The sequence below is a fragment of the Peromyscus californicus genome, unplaced genomic scaffold (genome assembly GCF_007827085.1).
Source record: "Peromyscus californicus insignis strain IS unplaced genomic scaffold, ASM782708v3 Scaffold_7__1_contigs__length_154581171, whole genome shotgun sequence".
Classification (NCBI taxonomy): Eukaryota; Metazoa; Chordata; class Mammalia; order Rodentia; family Cricetidae; genus Peromyscus; species Peromyscus californicus.
The window spans coordinates 100,103,822-100,124,861 of record NW_026294595.1 but is presented as its reverse complement, the minus strand read 5'-3'; the positions used below and the strand labels follow the sequence as shown (position 1 = coordinate 100,124,861).

Below are 21,040 nucleotides of genomic sequence, written 5' to 3'. Positions count from 1 at the left end.
CACACACACACAAACACTATGTTACACTTTTTCAAATATCAAAGAGTCTGTCTTGCACTTTTTTTTTTTTTTATAGACCTAGAGGGTAACATTTCTCCTACCTGACAAACTTCTTTGGGGGCATGGAGGTGTCATGATATAGACAGCTTTAAACATCAGAAGATCTGAGCTCTACATTAACCAGCCCCAGGACCCTTGAGCAGAGCACTGAGCCTCTGACAATCAGTTTTTCAAAAGGGATGCCCACTTCTTTAGGTCCTGCCCCAGTTTCATCCTGGGGATCAGATGAAGCGATACGCCTCAGAGTAGATGGAGCACATCCCTGTTTGTGCAAAAGCACACGGTAACATAGGATGATTGTTCTGCCTAGGCACAGCAACAGAAAGAACTACTTGTGGCTTCAATGTTGTTCCTCGGCGAGGTCACAGCCCTGAAAATGCTCTCTGTGTGGGATTTGCCTCTGGGATGACCTCCAGTTGGGTGGTTTCGTCTGTGTTCAGGTCTGTAGGCAGAGATGAGACCTCCCTCAGTTCAAAACATTTCTCATGTAAGGGATTTTCAATGGGAGTAGGACGGTTGGAATGAGGGAAGAAATGGCCGGCGTTCTTGCCTTGCCCACTGATGACCAGAGACTTTTTCAAATGAATTAGAAGGTTTCTATGCACAACTACAGGCAACTCAGTCTATTAGTCATTTTAAGGTGACAACAAGACTAAGATTTTTATTGTATATTCTGACTTTTGCCCCCAAACTATTTTATTTGCAGGGTCCTGGATTTCCCTCTATCAAAGAGAAACTCTTCTGAATCAACTTAAAGCCTCACTTGTATCTCAAAATCATCAGAAATTCCACTTTAGATGTCCCCAGCTCTGCTGACTTCCGGGAAACCAGGAACAGAAGTAGAGTGGAGACAGTTCCCTCCATAGTCTCTAAGTGATGGGGTCTGCTCAGTGGAGGAGAGAAAGACAGGGAACTGGTCCCAGAACAACAGGCCTTTCCAGCCCTAGCCTTGCCGGCTGGCTTGGGCTCTCTCCTGGAGCATGAGGTCTCCCTCTTGGCAGAATTAGCAGAAGGCACAACTTACTTTTAGAAGATTCCATTTTTGTGAGCACTAAGGACTCCAGAAGGTTAGAATTCCCTGTATGCCAAGTTCCTATTTGTAAATGAGTGAAGAAGTCCAGGTTTTTAAGCTTTGACCTTGGTATAGAAGGAGGAGTTTTCAGTTCAGGCTTAGAGTTTCTTTGTTCTCTTTTCTTTTCTTTTTTTTTTAAGGTTCAATTTAATTAACCAACATGTATTTGAGGAGCTGTGGGGTGCCAGGCAGTACTCCAGGTGATGTCGACAGAGCAATCCTGTTTTTCATTATTTGCTTCAAGTGAGGGAGACAGAAAATGGACACATACATAGTGTTTTCAGTAATAGGGGCCCAGAGAAAAACAGAATAGGACAGAGAACAAAGTGGAGGAAAGTGGGGGGCGTTCTGTTTTCCTAGCTGCCCCATCTCTAAGAGAAGCAATGTTTGTCAATCAATACCGGGTGACTTCTGGAGGGAAGGGGGGTGTGTTCTGAGCGGCGCATCTTCCCAGTCCAGAGGAAGGATTTTCCCCATCCATTACCAGAAGACCCACCTTTCAAAGCAAACCTGCCAGGAGAGCTTCAGGTGACCTAGCTCCAGGTTTATCTTAATGGATGCCATACTCCTTTAAAAATGAACATGTTTTAGGTGGTCCAGCCAGGATGCAGGCTATTTTGAGACTTCCTGAACATCATTTCTTGGCAAATTCCTTGAAATAAATCATGTATTGCACTGTCAGAGGTGCAGGGCGGAATGATGACTAAGACACCCCCCCCCCCCGCCCCACTGCTGCTTCCCTGTCCTTGAGATGCCTGTGGTGGAGCTGGGGTTTAGACACTGAAACAAATTCCGGACTCACTGGGTCAGTGCAGCATGGAGATGTGACCAAAATTCACTGGGACCCCAAAGGGCAAACAGAGAACACTGCCTCCAGGGTAGTGGGTAACATTTCAGACTGTGATGACTTCTGATTCTCGGGTCATTTACTCATTAGTCAGCCACTTATACCTAAGTGGTTTATTCCAGGGTCATGTACTGCCTGCAGATATTGCTTACTTGGCTCCTTATCTGTCATCGTCTCTGGGCAATTGCTTTACTATGTAGTTCACGTGCCATACAGTTCATTTATTGTGTCGAACTTTATGGTTCATTCATAATAGTATTCGAAGTATACCCTTCATTAGGGCTTTTTTTTTTTTGTATATTCATTGAGTTGTGCAACCATCACCAACTTTAGAACATTGTCATCAGCTCTGAAAGAAGCCACACTTGCCAGCAGCCACACGCTGTCCCCATCCTTCCCAGTTCTATTTCCTAGTGACTAATCTTCCGGTAAGGGAGACAGAAAATGGACAGATATCTGGTCTTTTCAGCAATAGATGCATGAAGAGAAGTAGAAGAGGATGGCGGGAGGGAAGATGGCAGCACTCTGGGATATTTTGCATAAATGAAATCATACAATAGACATTCTTTTGTCACTGCCCACCCCCCAGATGAGTGATTTCAGAGTTTATTTGTGTTATAGCATGCTTCCACACCTCATTCCTTTTCATTGCCAGGCACCATGTTGGGGAACGGTTATAAGTCCTTTCTCCACACGTCAGTTGATGGACACTGGGATGCTCCTAGCTTGGGACTATTATGAATACAACTTCTATGAACAATTACGTGCATTTTTGTGTTGCTGTGTATTTTTGGCTTTCCTGGGTCTCTTTTGGGGGTGGGAATGCTGGTTTGGACATTAATTCTCTTTAGTTTTCTTGAAGTATTGCTCAGCTACTTCCCCTCATGGCTGCATCACATCGTTTAGGCTTTTGTTTGTTTGTTTGTTTGTTTGTTTTTGAGACAGGGTTTCTCTGGTAGTTTTGGAGCCTGTCCTGGATCTCGCTCTGTAGACCAAGCTGGCCTCAAACTCACAGAAATCCACCTAGCTCTGCCTCCTGAGGGCTGGGATTAAAGGCATGCACCACCACCACCCAGCTTATTTAGCATTTTTTAGTAGTGTGAGGCAATTCCAATTTCTATACATCTTCACTAATATTGACTTTTTTTGTTTATTTGTTTTAAATTATGCCTCCCAGAGGTTATGAAGTGGTTTGATTTGCATTTCTCTAATTGATGGATCATGTTGGATGCCTTTCCTTATGCTTACTGGCTACTTAAACATCCTCTCTGGAGTAATTTCAAACTCAGATCATCAGGCTCAGTGGCAGGGGCTCTTACCACTGAGACATCTCACTGACCCAGATCAGACATTTTTAAAGCTTCCCTCCGGATTCTAGTGGGGTTGGAAAGCATTTGCACAGGCGGAGAAGAGCAAGAATCATCATTTAGAGGAAATACAGATGAGATGAAAAGAAACCAACAGCGAACACTGAGGAAAGGTGGTCCAAAGAGAAAGATGATAAACTGGGGAAACATGTTCTCACAAAAGCCAAAGAAAGAGAGAGGTTCAGAGGAAAGCAAGCAGTAGGGAGGTGAGGAGGAGGAGGAGGAGGAGGAGGAGGAGGAGGAGGAGGAGGAGGAGGAGGAGGAAGTAGTTGGTGGCTCAGGCAGTTTCAGTGAGTGTGGAAGATACCTGAGCTTTCTCACCAGCCCTGCATGAGCCTAAGGGCCTTCAGGAGTCTACTCCTCCACACAGGAGCAGGGCTAGAAGTGCAGACAGCCTCGCGGTTCTGAAGGGATGTCTCACCTTCCTTCTCTATGTTTTTTTTTTTTTTTTTTAAAATGAGGAGGACTAGAAATTGTTTAAAGATGGCGGGAGAACCCTGCAGTGTCTTCTTGCTGGTGTGGCAGCCTCTGCTGTGGCTGAGTATCTGCTGCAAGGGCAGCTTTGTTCTGTGGTACTTGGATGACAGTCTTTAGCATTTCTTTCTGATGTATTTTCTTCTTTGTCTTATTTTACACTTACTAACTGCAGGGCCTGTCACTTAAATGCCTGTCATGTGAGCATAGTAGTCTTCCCCACTCTGAGCCCAGGGGTAGTTCACTGCAACAATGGTGTCCTTTTTTTTGTTATTTGTCGCTGTGATAAAACCCCATGACCAAAACCACCCTGGGTGGGAAAGGGTTTGTTTTAGCTTATGGCTAGAATCTGTTGATGAGGGAATCCAAGATAAGAACTCAAGGCAGGAGTGTGGAGGCAGGAACTGAATCAGAAACCTTAGAGGAATGCTGCTTATTGGCTCACTCTTATAACTTGCTCAGACTACTTTCTTATCGATAAGCGATTGCTTATCAAGAAAATGCACACCCCCAACATGCCTATGAGCTAATTTAATGGAGGCAATTCCTCAACTGAGGTTCTCTCTTCCCAAGTGACACCAGTTTGTGTCAAGTTGACAAACACTAACCATCACAGAAGGGACTGTGAGTCGATTCAAAGGTCCTTAACTCTTGTTAGTAAGCTGTGGTTCCTGCAGGTGAAATGTTAAGCATGTTAGGACCAGGGGATGCAGTTACCTTGACTGTGTTGAGGTGGGAAGACCCGCCTACTGTGGGTGGCCCCATTCCCTAGTTGGGATTCTGGATTGCATAAATTGGACAAAAAAAGCCAGCACAATCATTTATCGTTTTCTGCCTTAAGAATGCTGTGTGACCGGAGGAATTCTCCATGTGGCTTGTTTTCCGAAGGACCAAGAACAAAACTCTAAGCTTCCCTAGGTCTTATAACTCAGCAAGGCTTGTGAATGGAAATATAGTGCCCAGTCACATTCTGCTTAAAAAAGATAAATACAGATGAGATAAAAGGAAAAGAAAAGAATGTTATGGGATCAGTGGCTTCAAACTCCTTCTGCCTTGAGTTCCCCACCGCGATAGACCATACCGTGGAATTCTGAACCCAAACAGAACCTTAGTCCCTTAAGTCAATTTTGTCAGGGTCCTTACAACAACAGGAAATGAGACTGAAGCAGTACTCACGTCTTTTTCTGAGACCTCGGTGTTCCTATTCTTTAGCACAGGGTGGAGAGACTTGGGCAAACCTTCATCACCCTCTGCCACGTCTCTTCTCTTTACTCATTTTAAAGGTACAGTGGAAAAAATAAAAATAAAATAATAAAGTACATATAGTAGAGCACCAGATACTGTAGTGTTCTCTCTCTCTCTCTCTCTCTCTCTCTCTCTCTCTCTCTCTCTCTCTCTCTCTCTCTTTCTCTTTCAGTGTGTGTGTGTGTGTGTGTGTGTGTGTGTGTGTGTGTGTGTGTGTTTGCTAAGTACTCCTGGGTGCTGGACACAGTCTCAGTCCCTTCTTTCAACAGCGCTTACAGCCAAGGAAATGAGCAAGGCAATTGACAGATGATGCTCAGTGTCGTGGAAGTGACAAGTAAGGGTTGTGCTCATGAGCGGCAGGAGAGGACCTAAGGATGTTTCGTGTTAATTAAAACCTGTAGTAAGAAGAATAATCAGCTCTGTAAAGTGGAGAGAGGCAAGTTAGTCAGGGAGAATGGCTAGTGGGAAGTCCCTGCCCTTGGGAAGGGTTGGGTGGATTTGAGGAAAAGAATGGAGGCCAAGATTCTATCAAAGTGTGGGAGTGGGACACTTAGTAATGGGAGAAAAGAAAGCAAAGGTCTAGGCATTGACTGTAATGACTGTTTCGGTAATAGCTGTGAAGCGATATCAGCAGTGAGGGTAAGTGACTTATATATATATTTCATATTTAAATATATTATATAATATTATATTAATTATATTATATATAATGTTTATACTATAGGTTATATTGTATATAATATCTATACTATATTATATAATATTTATAATATATTATATATAAATCACACCCTCACTGCTTGAATATATATACATAAATATATACATATATACATATAAATATATAAAAATAAATATGTACATATGAATATATATTTATTTATATTTTAGAAATCTCTATGTTGAAGTGTGAAAATGTAGTGCCTGTCACCTTTCAGGCATGTACAGATAGGTCAGTGTACCATATCAGCTTGAGTTAGTGATGTATAACCTCCTGGCCGGCACTCACCTCAGCACCAAGCAGGCATCCTGGAGAATTGGAAGGGTAGCCCAGACGTGCTCCCCATTTGTGTATAGACCCCACTATTCCCCAGATGGGTGTGTAGGAATTTGGGGTGAATGAGTCAGGTTCTGGGGTGAGGAGGGTAGAGAGGGCCATGCAGTCGAGCAGCCAATGAGGATTCTCAGGCGGTCCTTTCCATCTGCCTCATGGTGGGTGGAGGACCGGAGCATCCTCCTTCACTACAATTCTGAAATGTGCCTTCCAGCAGAGCCCCTCAAGTGAGCTTCCTTTGTCTAGTAAGTCTTAAGTGTCAGTAGTCCCTGTCCCCAGACAGCTAGCTCACCTCCCTGCAGTGCTCAAACCTAGAAAGTTGAGAACACAGAGTGGTTTTGTGTCAGCATCAGAGACCCCTGGAGCATACGACTAGTGGGGTCTGAGGATGTCTCCCCCAAGCCAGACTTACGGCAGCAGCTGAGCACCCAGCCAGCTTGGGGATGAGGCATCTATAAAATCCACTCGGAAACATTACAAAGATGATCTGAGGAGTGAGTGCCCCCTCCTCTTCCCATCACCAAGGGAGGCTGATGCCTTCCAAGGGATAACAAAACAGGAAGGGCCTCATTTCTGAGGCCCTGAGAGCCCTTTCATCCATACCACTCGGCTTTCCAAGGCCATTTTCAGTGAACCCTGTCCCGTCACTGCTGCTCTGCTGAGAGGACCGCACAGCCTCGCCTGCGGAGATGCTTAGAAAGCTGGGACTGTGTCCCTGCTTTGGCCTCTCGGGGACACTGAATTCAATGTTCGCTGTCAGCCTCTTACTTCCTGGCTCCCCAACTGGTGTCTTGCAATCAATGGTCTCCAAAGCAATTCCCAACCTTTCTTTCCTGTTCCCCCAGCACCCCCACTCCCCCGTCCTGTTGATGGCACTACAGGTTCCTCTGTGCCCGGGCTGGAGGCAGCTGAGTCAGCCTTGACTCACTCTTCTCCTGCTCTAGCAGCAAATTAACTGCTGAATCCTGTGGTATGTCTTTCCATGATGTCACTTGAATCTGTCTCCTCCTCGTTGCTACAGTCCCTCTTCCGAGTGGGCTAGCATTCCTTCCCTCTTTCGGGGGGCGGAGGGGGGGCATCCTACTGCATCCTCTCACTATTTACCCACCTTCACACTGGCTTAAGCCTCTTCAACTACATCCCTGATTTGACTCCCCTGCTGTCATGTTGAATATGAACATGTTTTTGTTTTCGAAGTCACAACCTCTTTTCCAACGTTCCGTGTTCAAGCTAAACTTACCAAGCACTGTTTTAGGGCATGATTATTTCCTTTTTCTTTTGAGCTACAGTGATCTTACAAGAGATGATATATATATATTTTTTTATCTTATGTGCATTGGTAGTTTGCCTGCCTGTACGTCTGTGTGAGGGTCTCAGATCCCCTGGAGCCGGCATTACAGACAGTGGTACCATATGGGGGCTGAGACTTGAACCCGGGTCCTCTGTAAGAGCAGCTGGTGCTTCTAACTGTTGAGCCATCTCTCCAACCCTGATATAAGACCTTCTTAACATTACTAAATTCTGTCTTTTGTGCATTTATATGCCTGTGCCAGCACTTAGGAGACCGAAAAGTCCTGTATTACTTGTCTTCCATTTATTTTTGCTTCCTCTGACATCTGTGCCCTTATGCCTAGCAAGTATTGTTCTAAAAGCTTTCCATAGGTGACATAATTTAGCTCTCCCAACAGTTCCAATTGTATTTTCATTTTACCAAGGACAAAACCAATGTAGAAAAGTTGAGTCACTAACTGGGGCTTTAAAATGAAGATTTGCAAAGCCAGTATATGACTCTTGCACCCCGCACAGTATGAAGGCCTCAGATCCACACTCACCAGCTTCTGAGCCCGAGGTCATCCCTGTCACTGGCATTACCAATACCTAAGTTTGTATTTACTTTGTCGTTAACTGGTGTTTTATAGCCAAGGGGACATGTGTGCACATTGGTGGTCAGAAGTGTCGACGCAGGTGATGGGCACACACATGTAGTTGCCATCAGGAGTCGACTGTGGGTACTGCCCAGTAAATCACTGTGTAGCTCAGAGATGGCGTTTTGGTATTTGCATCCTTCTACTTCTCCTTTCTTTTTTTCTAGTACATGGGCTGCATTGAAGTGCTACAATCAATGAGGTCTCTGGATTTTGGAATGAGAACCCAAGTTACAAGGTAAGAGATTGAAACTGGGCGGCGCGGGGGGGGGGGGGGGGGGGGGGGGGGGGGGGGGGGGGTGGGACGACTTTAAGGGACTGTGGTTTAAAGTCACTGTAGCTTCTCCTGTGCATCTCTTAGGATGTCTTCAAAGCCACTGATGTGGCCAGAAGGGAGAACTGCCCCATTGACCTTTCGTGACTGGCTCAGTCTCATTGTGTGAAAACTTCAGACCTGTATAGACAAGCATTAGCGTTACTTATGAGGATTGAACAAGGTGGTTGGTGGTTCAGTCCGTAGAAGTAACTGTTTTCCTAGGTACCAAAGTGGTTAAAAGTGTGCCTACAAATAAGATATTAAGAGTCTCCAACACATCAAAGAGGTCACTCAAAATGAGACCAAGCAAGAACTTTCAACATCATAAAGACCAAGCTACCCTGTTCATTCATTCTCTGACAGGAGAACCTGTCTGGAGAGCTTTCCATTTTGTACAATGAAGTGGGTGGACGTCTACTCAGAGTTGCCCCATGTAGCTCAATACAAGAAACTGGAGCCCTTGTAAGGCAGGACTCAAGTCAGGAGCACCAGGACAAGGCAGGCTTCCTTAGAGTCAACTTTAAAATAAAGATGGAAAAGGAGATAAGAGACACCAGCAGCTGGGAAGGCTGTGACGGGAGGCGATGAGGTGAGAGGAATGGTTTGATAAATGGTTCAGAAGGAAGACTGGGGCATCTGTTGTGCAGGGTGCCAAGTGTACCTCAGAGGCGTGCCACAGCTCCCATCTGGGTCTGTGACTGCGAGCCACCTGTTTAAAGGTGAATGTTCTCATTATGGAAAGGGAATGACCTTTCCTGATGCTCATCTGATGCGATTCTATACATAGAAGTGCCCTGGTACCCAGAAGCCTGAGAACAAAGACCTTCTCCCATCTAGCAGACTTGCAGTATGCAATGAAGTGTTAATCCTGTGCTGTGGTTTAAAAAAAAAAAAAAACTTAACACAAAATGTTCTTAGGTTATTTAGACCAAACTAGGTTTTTGATATAATAAAATGAACCCACGTATCTCCAGGGTTCCAGGAAATGCACCCTAGGGATGCTGACTTGGACTCTGCCTTCTGAAGCGTTCAATTCTGCCTTTCCTAATTTCTCCTCAGCAATCGTTGGCATTCCTCTGCTTAATAGGCATAATTGCACGAATGTCAGAGGAAGCAGAAATACATGGGGGACAAATAACACAAGAATGTCCAATTCCTCAAGTGCTGTAACAGGCACATAAATACACAAAAACACAGAATTTAGTAGCGTCAAGATCTTATCATCTTTCGTCAGACATCAAATAAATGACGTATAATTGTGTTTGTGGCACCAACCTCAGACCCTGTCCTGTAGAATAGGCTTGGAGGATATTTATTAATTAGATGTGTCTTTCTACCTGGCTGTAGATCCCGTGTCCGGAAGTGGTCACAGCATTTCTCCTCTTTTCTACACAACTTTTCTCACACCCTTTGTGTTGCCCTCCAAAGGACACGGGTTCTAGACTACTTTCCATCCTGTAAACCTGTTTAGGCCTCCTTTCAATGATCCTGCACCCGTGAAAACCCTTCCTGTAATCCTCCCTTCAGATGCTGGAAAGTGGGTTGATCCTGGGTGCCTCAGGAGGGTGCATAGGACAGAAAAATGCCAACTCTTCCGACCTGAGTGCCGTAGTCTGAGTGTGCCTCCATTTATACAGTGAGGCTTATTTGTGGTGTGGTCGTGTTAAGATACAATACCTTTTGGAAGGGATTAAGTAACAAAGACAGAGCTCTGCTTTTAAGTGGAATTAGTCCTCTTTTCAAAGAAGTACCGGAAGCTGGGGCCCCTTCTTCCCCGTGAAGGCACAGAAAGGGGTTCTCTGCTATGAAAGAAGCGACTTTGCCAGACGCCGAATCTGCTGGCGTTCTCACCTTGGACTTACCAGATTCCAGGACTGTAAGAAATAAATCGGTATAATTCACAAATTTCTCAGTTTTAATATTTGCTATAGGGGCTGGAGAGATGGCTCAGCAGTTAAGAGCATTGGCTGTTCTTCCAGGGTACCCGGGTTCAATTTCCAGCACCACATGGCAGTTCACAATTGTCTGTAACTCCAGTTCCAGGGGATCTCACACCCTCACAGAGGCCTATACACAGGTGAAACACCAATGTACATAAAATAAAAATTAAAAAAAAAATTTACTATAGGAGTAAGAGCCCTAGACTGAGACAGTAAGAGCTTATTTTCTGTTGATCTATCTCTTTACACACAGACCCATTCTTTTACCTGAGTATTTACAGAGGGCCTCAAAACTGCTTAAGCATTATGGGTCCTGCCTGAGTAAGACAATGGTCTGCTCCTGTGGAACTTAACATTCGAGGTGGGAAACAGACTATTAAAAGGAAGTAACAATACAGTGTGCTTATAGGTAACAACTAGTACTATTGCTCTAAATAATGCTCAAGAGAAAGACCTGTGAGCAGAGTGCTTCCAAACTTTATTGTTTCCTAATTACACAAATATTGAATAGTTATTAGAACATTAAGAAACGCATAAAAGGAAAGACTGCTTATAATCCCACCCAGAGATGATATCTATTATCATCTTGTGTTCAGAATATCTTTCCAGCCTCTACTTCTATACACAAGATTACAAACATATAAACAACATTGTATAATACCTCTACCACAGTGAACATTTTCCTAGCACTGCATTTTTTTTTATTGTGCTTAAATATATAAAACAAAGTTACCATTTTAACCATCTTTTAAGTTCAGGAACTATATGTGGATTCACACTACTGTATAATCATCACTCACATCCACCCCCAGAATGCATTCATCTCCCCAGAATAACATCGTGTTCCCCCATTAAACACTAACTCCACACTTCCTTCCCCTCTACCCACACAGTCTCTGCCAACCACCCTTCTGCTTTCTGTCTCTGTTGTCTTGACTAGATCAAATAGTTAGAAGTTTGGAAAGCTTTTGATTTGTATTACTAGTTTGCTCTGAACAGTATAGTTTATACTCTTAGTTACTACCCATACATTGCTTTAAAAAATATATTCTAAGGGGTGGCTACTACTTGTTCTAATATGTATAAGATCTTGAATTTGATTCTCAGCACTCCCCTCTCCCCCCAAAAAACCCCACTCACCCACCCACCCAACCAGTCAACCATCCAAACATCCAACCAAAACAAAACAAAAAGGAAAGAAGGAAACCACTACCACCTTCACCATCATCACCACCACCACCACCACCAGCAAACAACAACAACAATAATAACAACTTCATATATCAGCAGCGGGGAGGCAAGCTAATCTCTGTGAGTTTGAGGCTGGCCTGGTCTACATAGTGAAACCTGTGTTAAAAAAATATTTAAAAATTACTTTTATGCCAGGAGGTGGTGGCACACGTCTTTAATCCCAGCACTTGGGAAGCTGAGGCAGGCAGCCAGCCTGGTCTACAAAGCGAATTCTAGGACAGCCAGAGCTACACAGAGAAACCCTGTGTACCGAAATAGAAAAATACAAAATATATAAAGCAGGACAAAACCCAAACAGAACAGAAACCAAAAACACAAAACAGAACAGAACAAAACAAAAATAGAACCAAAAAAATTTTTTTAGGGTGTTTCACATACTGCTGAAAGTAATGGTAATTTTTTTGAAATTTTCTCTGAAAACGCAGGTCTTCTGGAGACATTCTCCATGTGGATGTGAGCTTGGATGTTAGTATACAATAATAGGTTTACCCTGTGTTTTATTAGGATAGGAACATTCTATCTGAGTCCAGAAATCTTTTCCTCTAGGTCTCCCTCTCCCAGGGACATTAGGACCAATGCAGCCAGGCAAACGGGCATCTTGGAGTCGCATCAAGCCCCTGAGCAAACTGTTCATCCCTCTCATGTGATCAGAATAAGACAATGGTTCACCTTCTCTATAGCATCTATTTCCCGTCTCGGTTTCTGAATGCTTCCTCCTCTCTGTTCTCATTCATTTTTGCCTTGTTTAAACTTGTTTTTCTTTGTCTCCATGTCTGTGTCTGTGTACCATGTGCATGTCTGGTGCCAGTGGAGACCAGAAGAAAGGATCAGATCTCCTGGGACTGGAGTTACAGATAGCTGTGAAGCATCACGTGGATGCTGGGAATCAAACCAGAGTCCCTGAAAGAGTAGCCATTGAGCTGAACCTCTGGGCCATCTCTCCATTCCCTCCCTCATAATTCTTACCCCAGCTCCTAGCCCTGATGCCGGCCCAGATCTCAGGTGTTAAGGAATTGTTAGAAAGTGTGAAAGGGCAAGGAAGCAGGCATTTCCTGCTAGTACAGAGAAATAAGATTATTAAGGAAGCAGAGACGCAGTCACATTTGTCTTCAAATATCTGGAAAACAGAAACAATTAGAAAAGAGAGAAAGGGAAAGGGAAAAGCATGTCGCAGACAGTATGGTCTTTTTCTCTCCTCCATAAAAATGCCCTCCCCATGAAGGCTAGCAGGCTGACCAACCCAGCTACCACCCGGGCCCAGAGCCAGGGCTATGAGCGGGCCCGACCCCAACACCCACCAAATCTATGAACTGTTGGAGCATGTGAAGGAGACAAACCTACAGATCCAAAATGGCAGAGTCTCCATGACACAGGACAACAGCAGGATGTCCAAGAGGAGCCCCAATGACAGCTCATTATCGTGGTATAGCAGAAACCAGGGGCCTTGACTCATGGCAATGAACACTTTCAAGTATAGATGAATGGACTGAAGGGTAAACTGTGTATCTCAACAGGCCACACTACAGCTTCTACGATAAGATTCTTCTTCCTTTTTTTTTTTAATTTCTGTTTTTGTTTTGTTTTGTTTCTTTGTATTGTTTGATTTTTGGTTTTACTTTTAAATTTGGCTTTGATTTGAGGAGGAGGTTGCAAGGGTAGAGGGCAGATTCAGAGAGGCAGAGAGATGAGTGGGATCAGAATGTATGATGTGAAATCCACAAAGAATCAATAAAAGTTTGAAAAAAAATTAGAGAAAAATGCCCTCCCCACAATTTTAAAAACAAAATTAAACAAAAGACCTCAGTTTGCCCTAAATCAAGAAACAGATAAACCAGGAATCAAGTCATTAGTAAATAAAGTCCACCTCCCCTGAATTAACTATCTACATAATGACAGAGGAACCAATCTTCACTCTACTTGGGATTCCTCATCATACAGGTCTAGGTGGGAACCTGCCTGGAGGTGAAGGATGAACAGATGTAACAGGGTAATCCCAGGGGAGGGCTGGTGGGAAAGGCTTGGCTTTCATCCTGAAGAACAGAACTTGATATTTTGAGCTTCAAGAAAATTTCAGAGGCCATGTATCCTAGTCATTGTTCTATGGCTGTGAAGAGACACCATGACCAAGACAACTTATAAAAGAAAGCATTTAATTGGGGGCTTACACCTCCCAATCCTTCCCAAACAGTTCCACCAACTAGAGACCAGGCATTCAAGTATATGAGCCTATCAGGGGGGGGTCGTTCTCATTCAAACCACCATACCACATTGGGTTCATCATCACGGTACATAGTAACTCCAAAGTGTGGGACCTCTAGCCCTTTGCTCACTGCCCTGCCCTCTCCCAGTATTTAGCACCCCACATTTGTAACTCATATTTGAGAATGAAACCAGCCATGCTAAGCCAACAGCACAGGATCATCGTACTGTGGGTATCCAGAGGCAGCTAAGGAGGTAACGGCTCGCAGTGAAGGGCGTCAGTTTCACCGGGTTCTCTGCGGGAAAATGGAGAGCTGTCCGAGACTGGGTGACGAGTGCTCCCTTTGGAGGTCTTGGCTTAAGATTCATTTTCTCTAGCTGATAGCAACAGGCTGCACATGAGGGCTTATCTGCCCTACCCTACTCCATGAGGGGCAGGGTGGGAATCTTTGAGCACAGAGAAAAGGCAGGACTTTGGGGTATCAAGTAAGGGAGCAGGGATTATAACCCAGAAGGACTGACATCACACTCCTTTTCTGTTCTCCCTTTCTAGAGCAGTGACCCTGCAAGTTCAACCCGCTGTCTTGAGAACTTTGATGCCGTGAGCCGTTGCCTCCTAGCTGTCCCTGCAGCCCCAAAGTAGGCTAATCCTGTGCCTGTTGACTAAGCTTAGCGGGTTTCACTTTGAAATATGAGTTGCAAATGAAGGGTGCCAAGTACTGGGAGAGCTCAGGGCAGTGAGCAAGGGGCTAGCAATGGACTTCAGTGAGATGTTCAAGGCAGTTCTTCAGAAACAAATCTCTGTGTTTTATTGTGGATTAAATCCTGGATCTGGGCATGCAAAGCACATGTTCAGCCACTGAGGCTCACGGACAGCCCCCCCGAGCTCCTATTTGGAGCTATCAGGGCACTTGGTTATCCACTCCTTGAGTTTCTGGGTTCTCTCTGAGTTTGGAGCCACCCACATGTCTGGGACATAGTTGGCAGGTGTCTTAGTTACTTTTCTGTTGCTGGGAAGAAACGCCACGAGTAAGGAAACTTATAGAAGAAAGCATTTATTTGGGGGCTTGCTTACAGTTTCAGAAGGTGAGCCCATGACCATAGCAGGCAGCCAAGGATGGCACTGAGCAGTAGCTGAGAGCTTACATTGGATCTGCAAGTTGGAGGCAGAGAGTGAGAGACTAGATTTGGTGTAAGCTTTTGAAACCTCAAAGCCCACCCCCAGTGACAAACCTCCTCCAGCAAGGCCACACCTCCTTACCCTTCCAAAGAGGTCCACCAACTAGGGACCAAGCATTCAAATACATGAGCCTATGAGGGCAGTTCTCATTCAAACCATCAGTAAATATTTACGAATTTTGGTCTTAACTCTCATATCTTCAAGTGACTCTGGAGTTCTTAAAGCTTCATGGTCATTCATGGCTAGAAAAGGGCAAAAAAGATAGAGAACCTAATTCACAGGATCTGGAATCTTAAAGTGAGCCAGAATTCTAGGATAATGAGCCCTTGGGAAATTGCTCAGGTACTTGGCTGTTCAACCCAGCATTTGGCCTGTTGGTGCTGTGCATATGTATTTTTGTGCAAAGGAAAAGAATAAGTGCACCACAGATCCTCAGTGTGGTTCTGATGGACTCGAGGTCTGGAAATGTGGCTGTGAGCACGAGAGTGACTCCTCAGTCTGAGTGTGACAGGCTGCGCCCCAACCTTTTCCATTGTGAAGGGACAAGATGGGGTGTCCAGCTATCAAACAGTGGCCAGAAGTTTGTTAATTAGTAGATTCTGTTATCATCATCTTCCTCAGCATAAACTCTAACATCCATAAGCCAAATGTTACTGAGTATCGTGATACCCATGCACCTTCTGAGGTGTACAGGCATGTGAATCTTAAGGGCGGTTCACATGTCCACAGAGGGTAAGAGTGGAAACCCTGTCTGGTGACTCTTCGGCTCTACCTCCAAGGGAGAAAATTTTAGGAGACAAATCTTAGGAAAATGTTAAAAGCCAGATGTGACAGAGTAAGAGGACATTTAGTCCTCAGTTGGAATTGGACCTGGCTTTCAAATGTCAGACTCCTTCCTCATGTGTGAGCTCTCTCTAAAACACCTTCACAAGGTTTTGGAGATCTGCAGCCAAGGATATTTTAGTGTTTATTTTTCCAAATCTTGACTAAAGAGAAGGAAAAATAGCCTTAGACAGACATTCTCAACTATTATAAAAGGGCTTGTTAGAAACAGAATATTGGAGCATGTCCCCAGAAGTTTTGTCTCAGGAATTTGCATGTCTAAGGTCACAGGTAACACCCATGCTACTGGTTCAGGGGCCACACTTTGAGACTTAGATGTAAGGGACGCCTGCCTATCCAGTGATTTGAAAATGAGGTCTCCAGTTAGATTGTGTGTCACATAGCAAGTCCTTATTTTGGAACAGATGGTTCTTAGAAAATCTTAAAACCATTGGGGCTTTTTTGTTTATAGGACCGAATGGGTGTAGTGGGGATGTGAGAATAGTGGGTCTTCATTCTTCAACATCTTACATAGACAGAAATTAGTGATATGGTTTTTTAGAGACATATGCTAAGAGGCCTCTAGAATTCATTAAACATGAATTGCATCCAGAGAAAGACCTTACTTTGATTAATAGAGAGCTTGTGGCCAAAGAAGATGCAAGCCAGTTAGTGCATCTCCCGGAATGATAGGCTTCTTCATTTCCTGCTGCTGTTCCTCTCAGAAACTCTGAGCCTTGCCTAGTAGGATAAATACATGTCCCTAGTCCCTTTTAATGATGTATCAGTGAGCTGTACATATGAGAGCTGTGCATTTTGTGGGTGTCTGAACCATAGCAGGGTCTTTTAATTTATTATGATTTATTCTTGAAAATTACGTCGACTCTGCTGTGGTAGCATGAATTCTTAGGAGGGAAAGAAGACAGCATGGGGTGAGGGTGCTTGCAAATGTGAGGACTGTAACCGCAGCTCTTCGTTGGGTCTCAGGTAGATGGAGAACTTTGTAGGGGGCTCTTGAAGCTATCCCTTGACACACTGAGGGAACAGGTCTATGTAAAGGTAGTGGGTGAAGAACACGGTCACCACAGACTCGATGGACAGTTCTGGGACTTGACTAGCCCTTCAGTGTTAAATTGAAACAGTGTCTAGGCATTGTCCAATATCTGCTCTCTGTGAAGATGGAACAATTGCATGAGTAAGATGACATCTCAGACAGGGCAATATCTGTGACAGGAACTTAGTTGTGAATCACCAGCTGCAAACATTCCAGCACTGGAGAGAACTAGTATATCCACCCTAAGGGGCTCTCTTAGCATCCATACTGTTGCTGTGATAAGACACACTGAAGAGCAGCATGAGGAGGAGAGGTTTTATTGGCCATACAGGTGCAAGTTACAGTCCATCATTTTGGAGAGGTCAGGCAGCTAGTCACATCGCATCTACAGTCAAGGGCAGAAAGAGAATAAACACTTGCTAGCTTACTCTACCCTTATATAGATCAGGGCCTGGCCCATGAAATGGCACCACACACAACAGGCTTGGTCTTCCTGTATCAATTAACAACCAAAACAGACCCCCACAGACATTCCCCCAGACCAACCTGATCATCACATGATTGATACTCTCTTCCCAGGTGACTGTAGGTTGTGTCAAGTTGTGGATTAGTCTCTGGCTTCTGTAGGAAGATGAGGGTTGTGCCTTGTATCCATGTCACAGACATGCTGAAATTACATTAGACCCTGAATGCATTGCTGTTCCAGCGTAGCCTGCTAGGTGCCATGGGGTACCTGAAGGAAATCAGGTACATGATCTATCTTTAAAAAGACTTGTATTGTCTATTATGATTGGACAGTAGGCAGAATTTGTCCCATTACACACACACACACACACACACACACACACACACACACACACACACACACCCAGTTATTGGGCATTGTACAAAGGTTAGATCCAGGTCTTAAGGTAGCCATGAAAATAAGAAAATGTCATTTATTGAGACACTGTTCAAAGCACTATTAACTTCTACTTTATATATTTAAGGGTTTGAAGCACACTATTTTAGTCACTGTTCTATTGCTGTGAAGAGACGCCATGACCAAAGCAATTCTTATGAAAAAAAGCATTTAATTGAGGATTTGCTTACACTTTCAGAGGCTTAATCCATTATCATCATGGCGGCAGCATGCAAGCAGGTGTGGTCCTGGAGAAGTAGCTGAGAGCTACATCCTGATCCACAGGCAGAGAGAGAGGGAGACTCTGGGTTCGGCATGGGTTTTTGAACCCTCAAAGCCCACCCCTAGGGACACACTTCCTCCAACCAAGCCACCTCTCCTAATCCTTCTAATCCTTTCAAATAGTGCCACTCCCTGGTGACTGAGAATTGAAATCTATGAGCCATGAGGCCATGCTCACTTAAACCACACACAGAGAGATTTAGAAACTTGTTCAAGTCCACAGATATTGATAAAGGCCACTGGAGTGTGAACTCTGTCTGAATGGACATCTACTTAACCAGCCTTCCTCATTCCTCATTATCATGGGAGCAAGATGAGAGACATTAAGCTCCTCACTTGGGTGCCTTGTAGCATTTTCTATAATTTTATATTTCTGTTTTACTCCTGAATCCTTATGAGCCTTACACTGTAGCATCATGTATGTGATATAGCTTGATGAAAGTTAGTTGGGCCAGGCGGTGGTGGCGCACGCCTTTAATCTCAGCACTTGGGAGGCTGAGGCAGGTGGATCTCTGCGAGTTCGAGGCCAGCCTGGGCTACAGACTGAGTTCCAGGAAAGACGCAAAGCTACACAGAGAAACCCTGTCTCGAAAAACCAAAAGAAAAAAAAAAAAGAAAAGAAAGTTAGTTGATACTAAAGCCCTCCTCCTCCCAAAAATGGTTTCCTGCTCTACCATTCCACACAGAAGAAACAGAATGGAAGTGGAGAGATGGCTCGGTGACTAAGAGCACTTGTTTCTCTTGTAGAGGACCTGGGTTTGGTTCCCAGCACCCACAAGGTGGCTCACAACCATCCAACTCCAGTTCCAAGGAATCCAACCCTCTCTTCTGACCTTGTGAGCTAAATTTGACCTCCTGCCTGAGTTTTATCTTGCCACATTCTTAGCCCAGAGTGCTTTGGATACTTTTAACTAGTTGAAAAGAAATCAGAAAAATATTTCTGTGCTGTGTAGAAATTAAATTTAAGTAAGAGTGTCCATGAGTGCTGTTGGTATTAAAATGATGCGTGATGTTTGTGCCTTTCTACTCTTTATATGTTGCTTATGGCTGTTCTTAAAGTCATAGTAGCAGAATTGTGACAGACTGTCTGGCTTGAAAAGCCTAACATATTTACTTTCTAGACTTTTCCAGAAAATGTTTGTAGACTGCTGCCCTTGAATGCTATTCAGCTAAGGCTCTGTTGGAAGTACTTGGAAGAGAGTTGAAAACTTGTAGTCCCATAATTGAGAAACAGAGGCAGGAGCATTAGGAATTCAAGTTCAACCTCAGCTATAGTGAGTTTGAGAGCAGCCTTGGTAGCATAAGATCCTGTCTCAAAAGCAAAGAACCAAACAAAAACCTCACAGGCCTGCAGACCTATCCTGCACTAATCTAATCAGAATGCCTGGAGGTGAGATTCGGTCTGCAGTGCGTGCCAACACTTTCTGGTGTTTCTGCTCTGTGTAGCCACAGTCAAGGAATAGGGCTTAATGCCTGCAAGCCTTTGAATGGGCAGATGGAGGCCTGTCTGCCCCCAGGCTGCTAGGTAAAAGAAAGTGCAGGTCACCATCACCACCTGTGTGTGGAAGGGTCATAAGACCTAAAATAAAATCCCTCTCCCAGAGCAGGCTGGGAAGAGCTAAAGGGAGAATCATGCCAGATATCCATCCTAGCAGGTTTTCTCCACAATGGACTATCATTAAATGTAAAGGCAGTACAGCCCTCCCTACCCTAGCCTCTAGGTACCCTAATTCCTTCATATCCATAAATACAGCCATCTGGTCAAAGCTGTAGAGCAGAACCAGTCATCCTGTGCAGTGTGGCCAAGAGAAAGTTTCATCCGCTGTTCAATCCTGGCCGTGAACTGTGCTTTCACAGCTGGTTAAGCTGCAGGTTGCTAGGTCCCAGCTCAGACGTGCAAAGTTAATATCTCTAGGAACGGCTCCAGACATCTGCACTTGAACCAGCTGCTAGTGGGCTAAGATCATCTCAGCTCAGTCACACTTACCTGAATAGCTATGATATGAATTCTTGGCAGATGCGCAGGTCAGGGCTATTCTCCCACTGTTTACCATTGTGGACTTAAACAGCCAGGCCAGTTAGCAACTCCTCTCAGGATTACGTATGCACACGTTGAAACGGTGGAGGCTCCCACACGATGTCTGTGGCAGATATGCCAACCTTGCTTTTAGGAGAGCTCATGCTTTAAAAAGGAAGACGTAACAGAAGCTACCCATCTATTCCATCAGTTGCTGTCTCTAAATATCACAGACATCTCTATGGCAAACTGTCCATAGCAAGATTAACCGGGGCTAAATCTTCCTTCTTTGAAGATAGGCCTAATTTTTAGAAGTGTATGCTCACCGTTTAAATGAATTGGGGTAAATAAAGTGGCTGATTGAATTAGCTGACTTTGCCTTTTAAAATTAAGCTCTTGCCTCCCTCCGTTTCTGCAGAGCTAGGGATCAAATCAGTGCTCCTACGTGCAAGGCCAGAACTGCCACACCCGGAGACCAGGAAACATGATGTCAGCAGTCACACAGCAAGTCAGTGCAGCCGCTAAATCCAAAAAGACGAAGATTCATAATATTTTAAATATTTTATGCAAAGCAGAGTTGTCTTAAGGAGGCCCAGCATATCCCAAAGTAAAGGAAAACTTTTGGATTGACAATTTTGTTGTTGTTGTTGCTTGAACCAACTCCATTTCTTTATTGCCATTTTCACAAAGTTTAACCATTTGCAAACCCTGTGAGCCATCGGTTTGTGGGTGTAGGTGTTTAAATATTGAGCCACGTGAATCTCTTACAAGAAATCATGGTGAAGGGGTGCCAGACATCATCCTGTCGGTTAGTTTGAGAGACGTGGGGAAATGCGCTACTTAGGAGAGAATGGGTTTTCCACTGGGTTCTAGTGTGATTCATGAGACTATATTTGCATCCAAGCCCAAAGAGAACACCAGGGTAGACAGAGCAACCCACGGACAATGAGCTGGGTTCGGTTGCAAATGCTCTTTGGAATCAGATTTTAAGCATAATTCAATTCAAGTGGACAGAGTAGGGCGATAAGTCCTTT

The 21,040-nt window shown here is 44.3% G+C and overlaps 1 protein-coding gene and 1 long non-coding RNA gene across 2 annotated transcripts in view; one reads left to right on the top strand and one right to left on the bottom strand.

Moving 5' to 3' along the window:
• Window positions 1–21,040, top strand: part of Shc4 (SHC adaptor protein 4) — a 99,145-nt gene that overhangs the window by 20,270 nt on the left and 57,835 nt on the right. Inside the window, exon 2 of the mRNA XM_052723543.1 lies at window positions 8,212–8,282. Within this exon, the coding sequence (XP_052579503.1) occupies window positions 8,212–8,282 (71 nt within the window). The remainder of the gene's footprint in view (window positions 1–8,211; window positions 8,283–21,040) is intronic.
• Window positions 14,305–20,400, bottom strand: LOC128100843 (uncharacterized). The gene is made up of 3 exons (XR_008214968.1): window positions 19,977–20,400; window positions 17,353–17,473; window positions 14,305–15,172 (listed from the first exon to the last, which is right to left on the bottom strand). It is a non-coding gene; the product is annotated as an uncharacterized LOC128100843 (long non-coding RNA).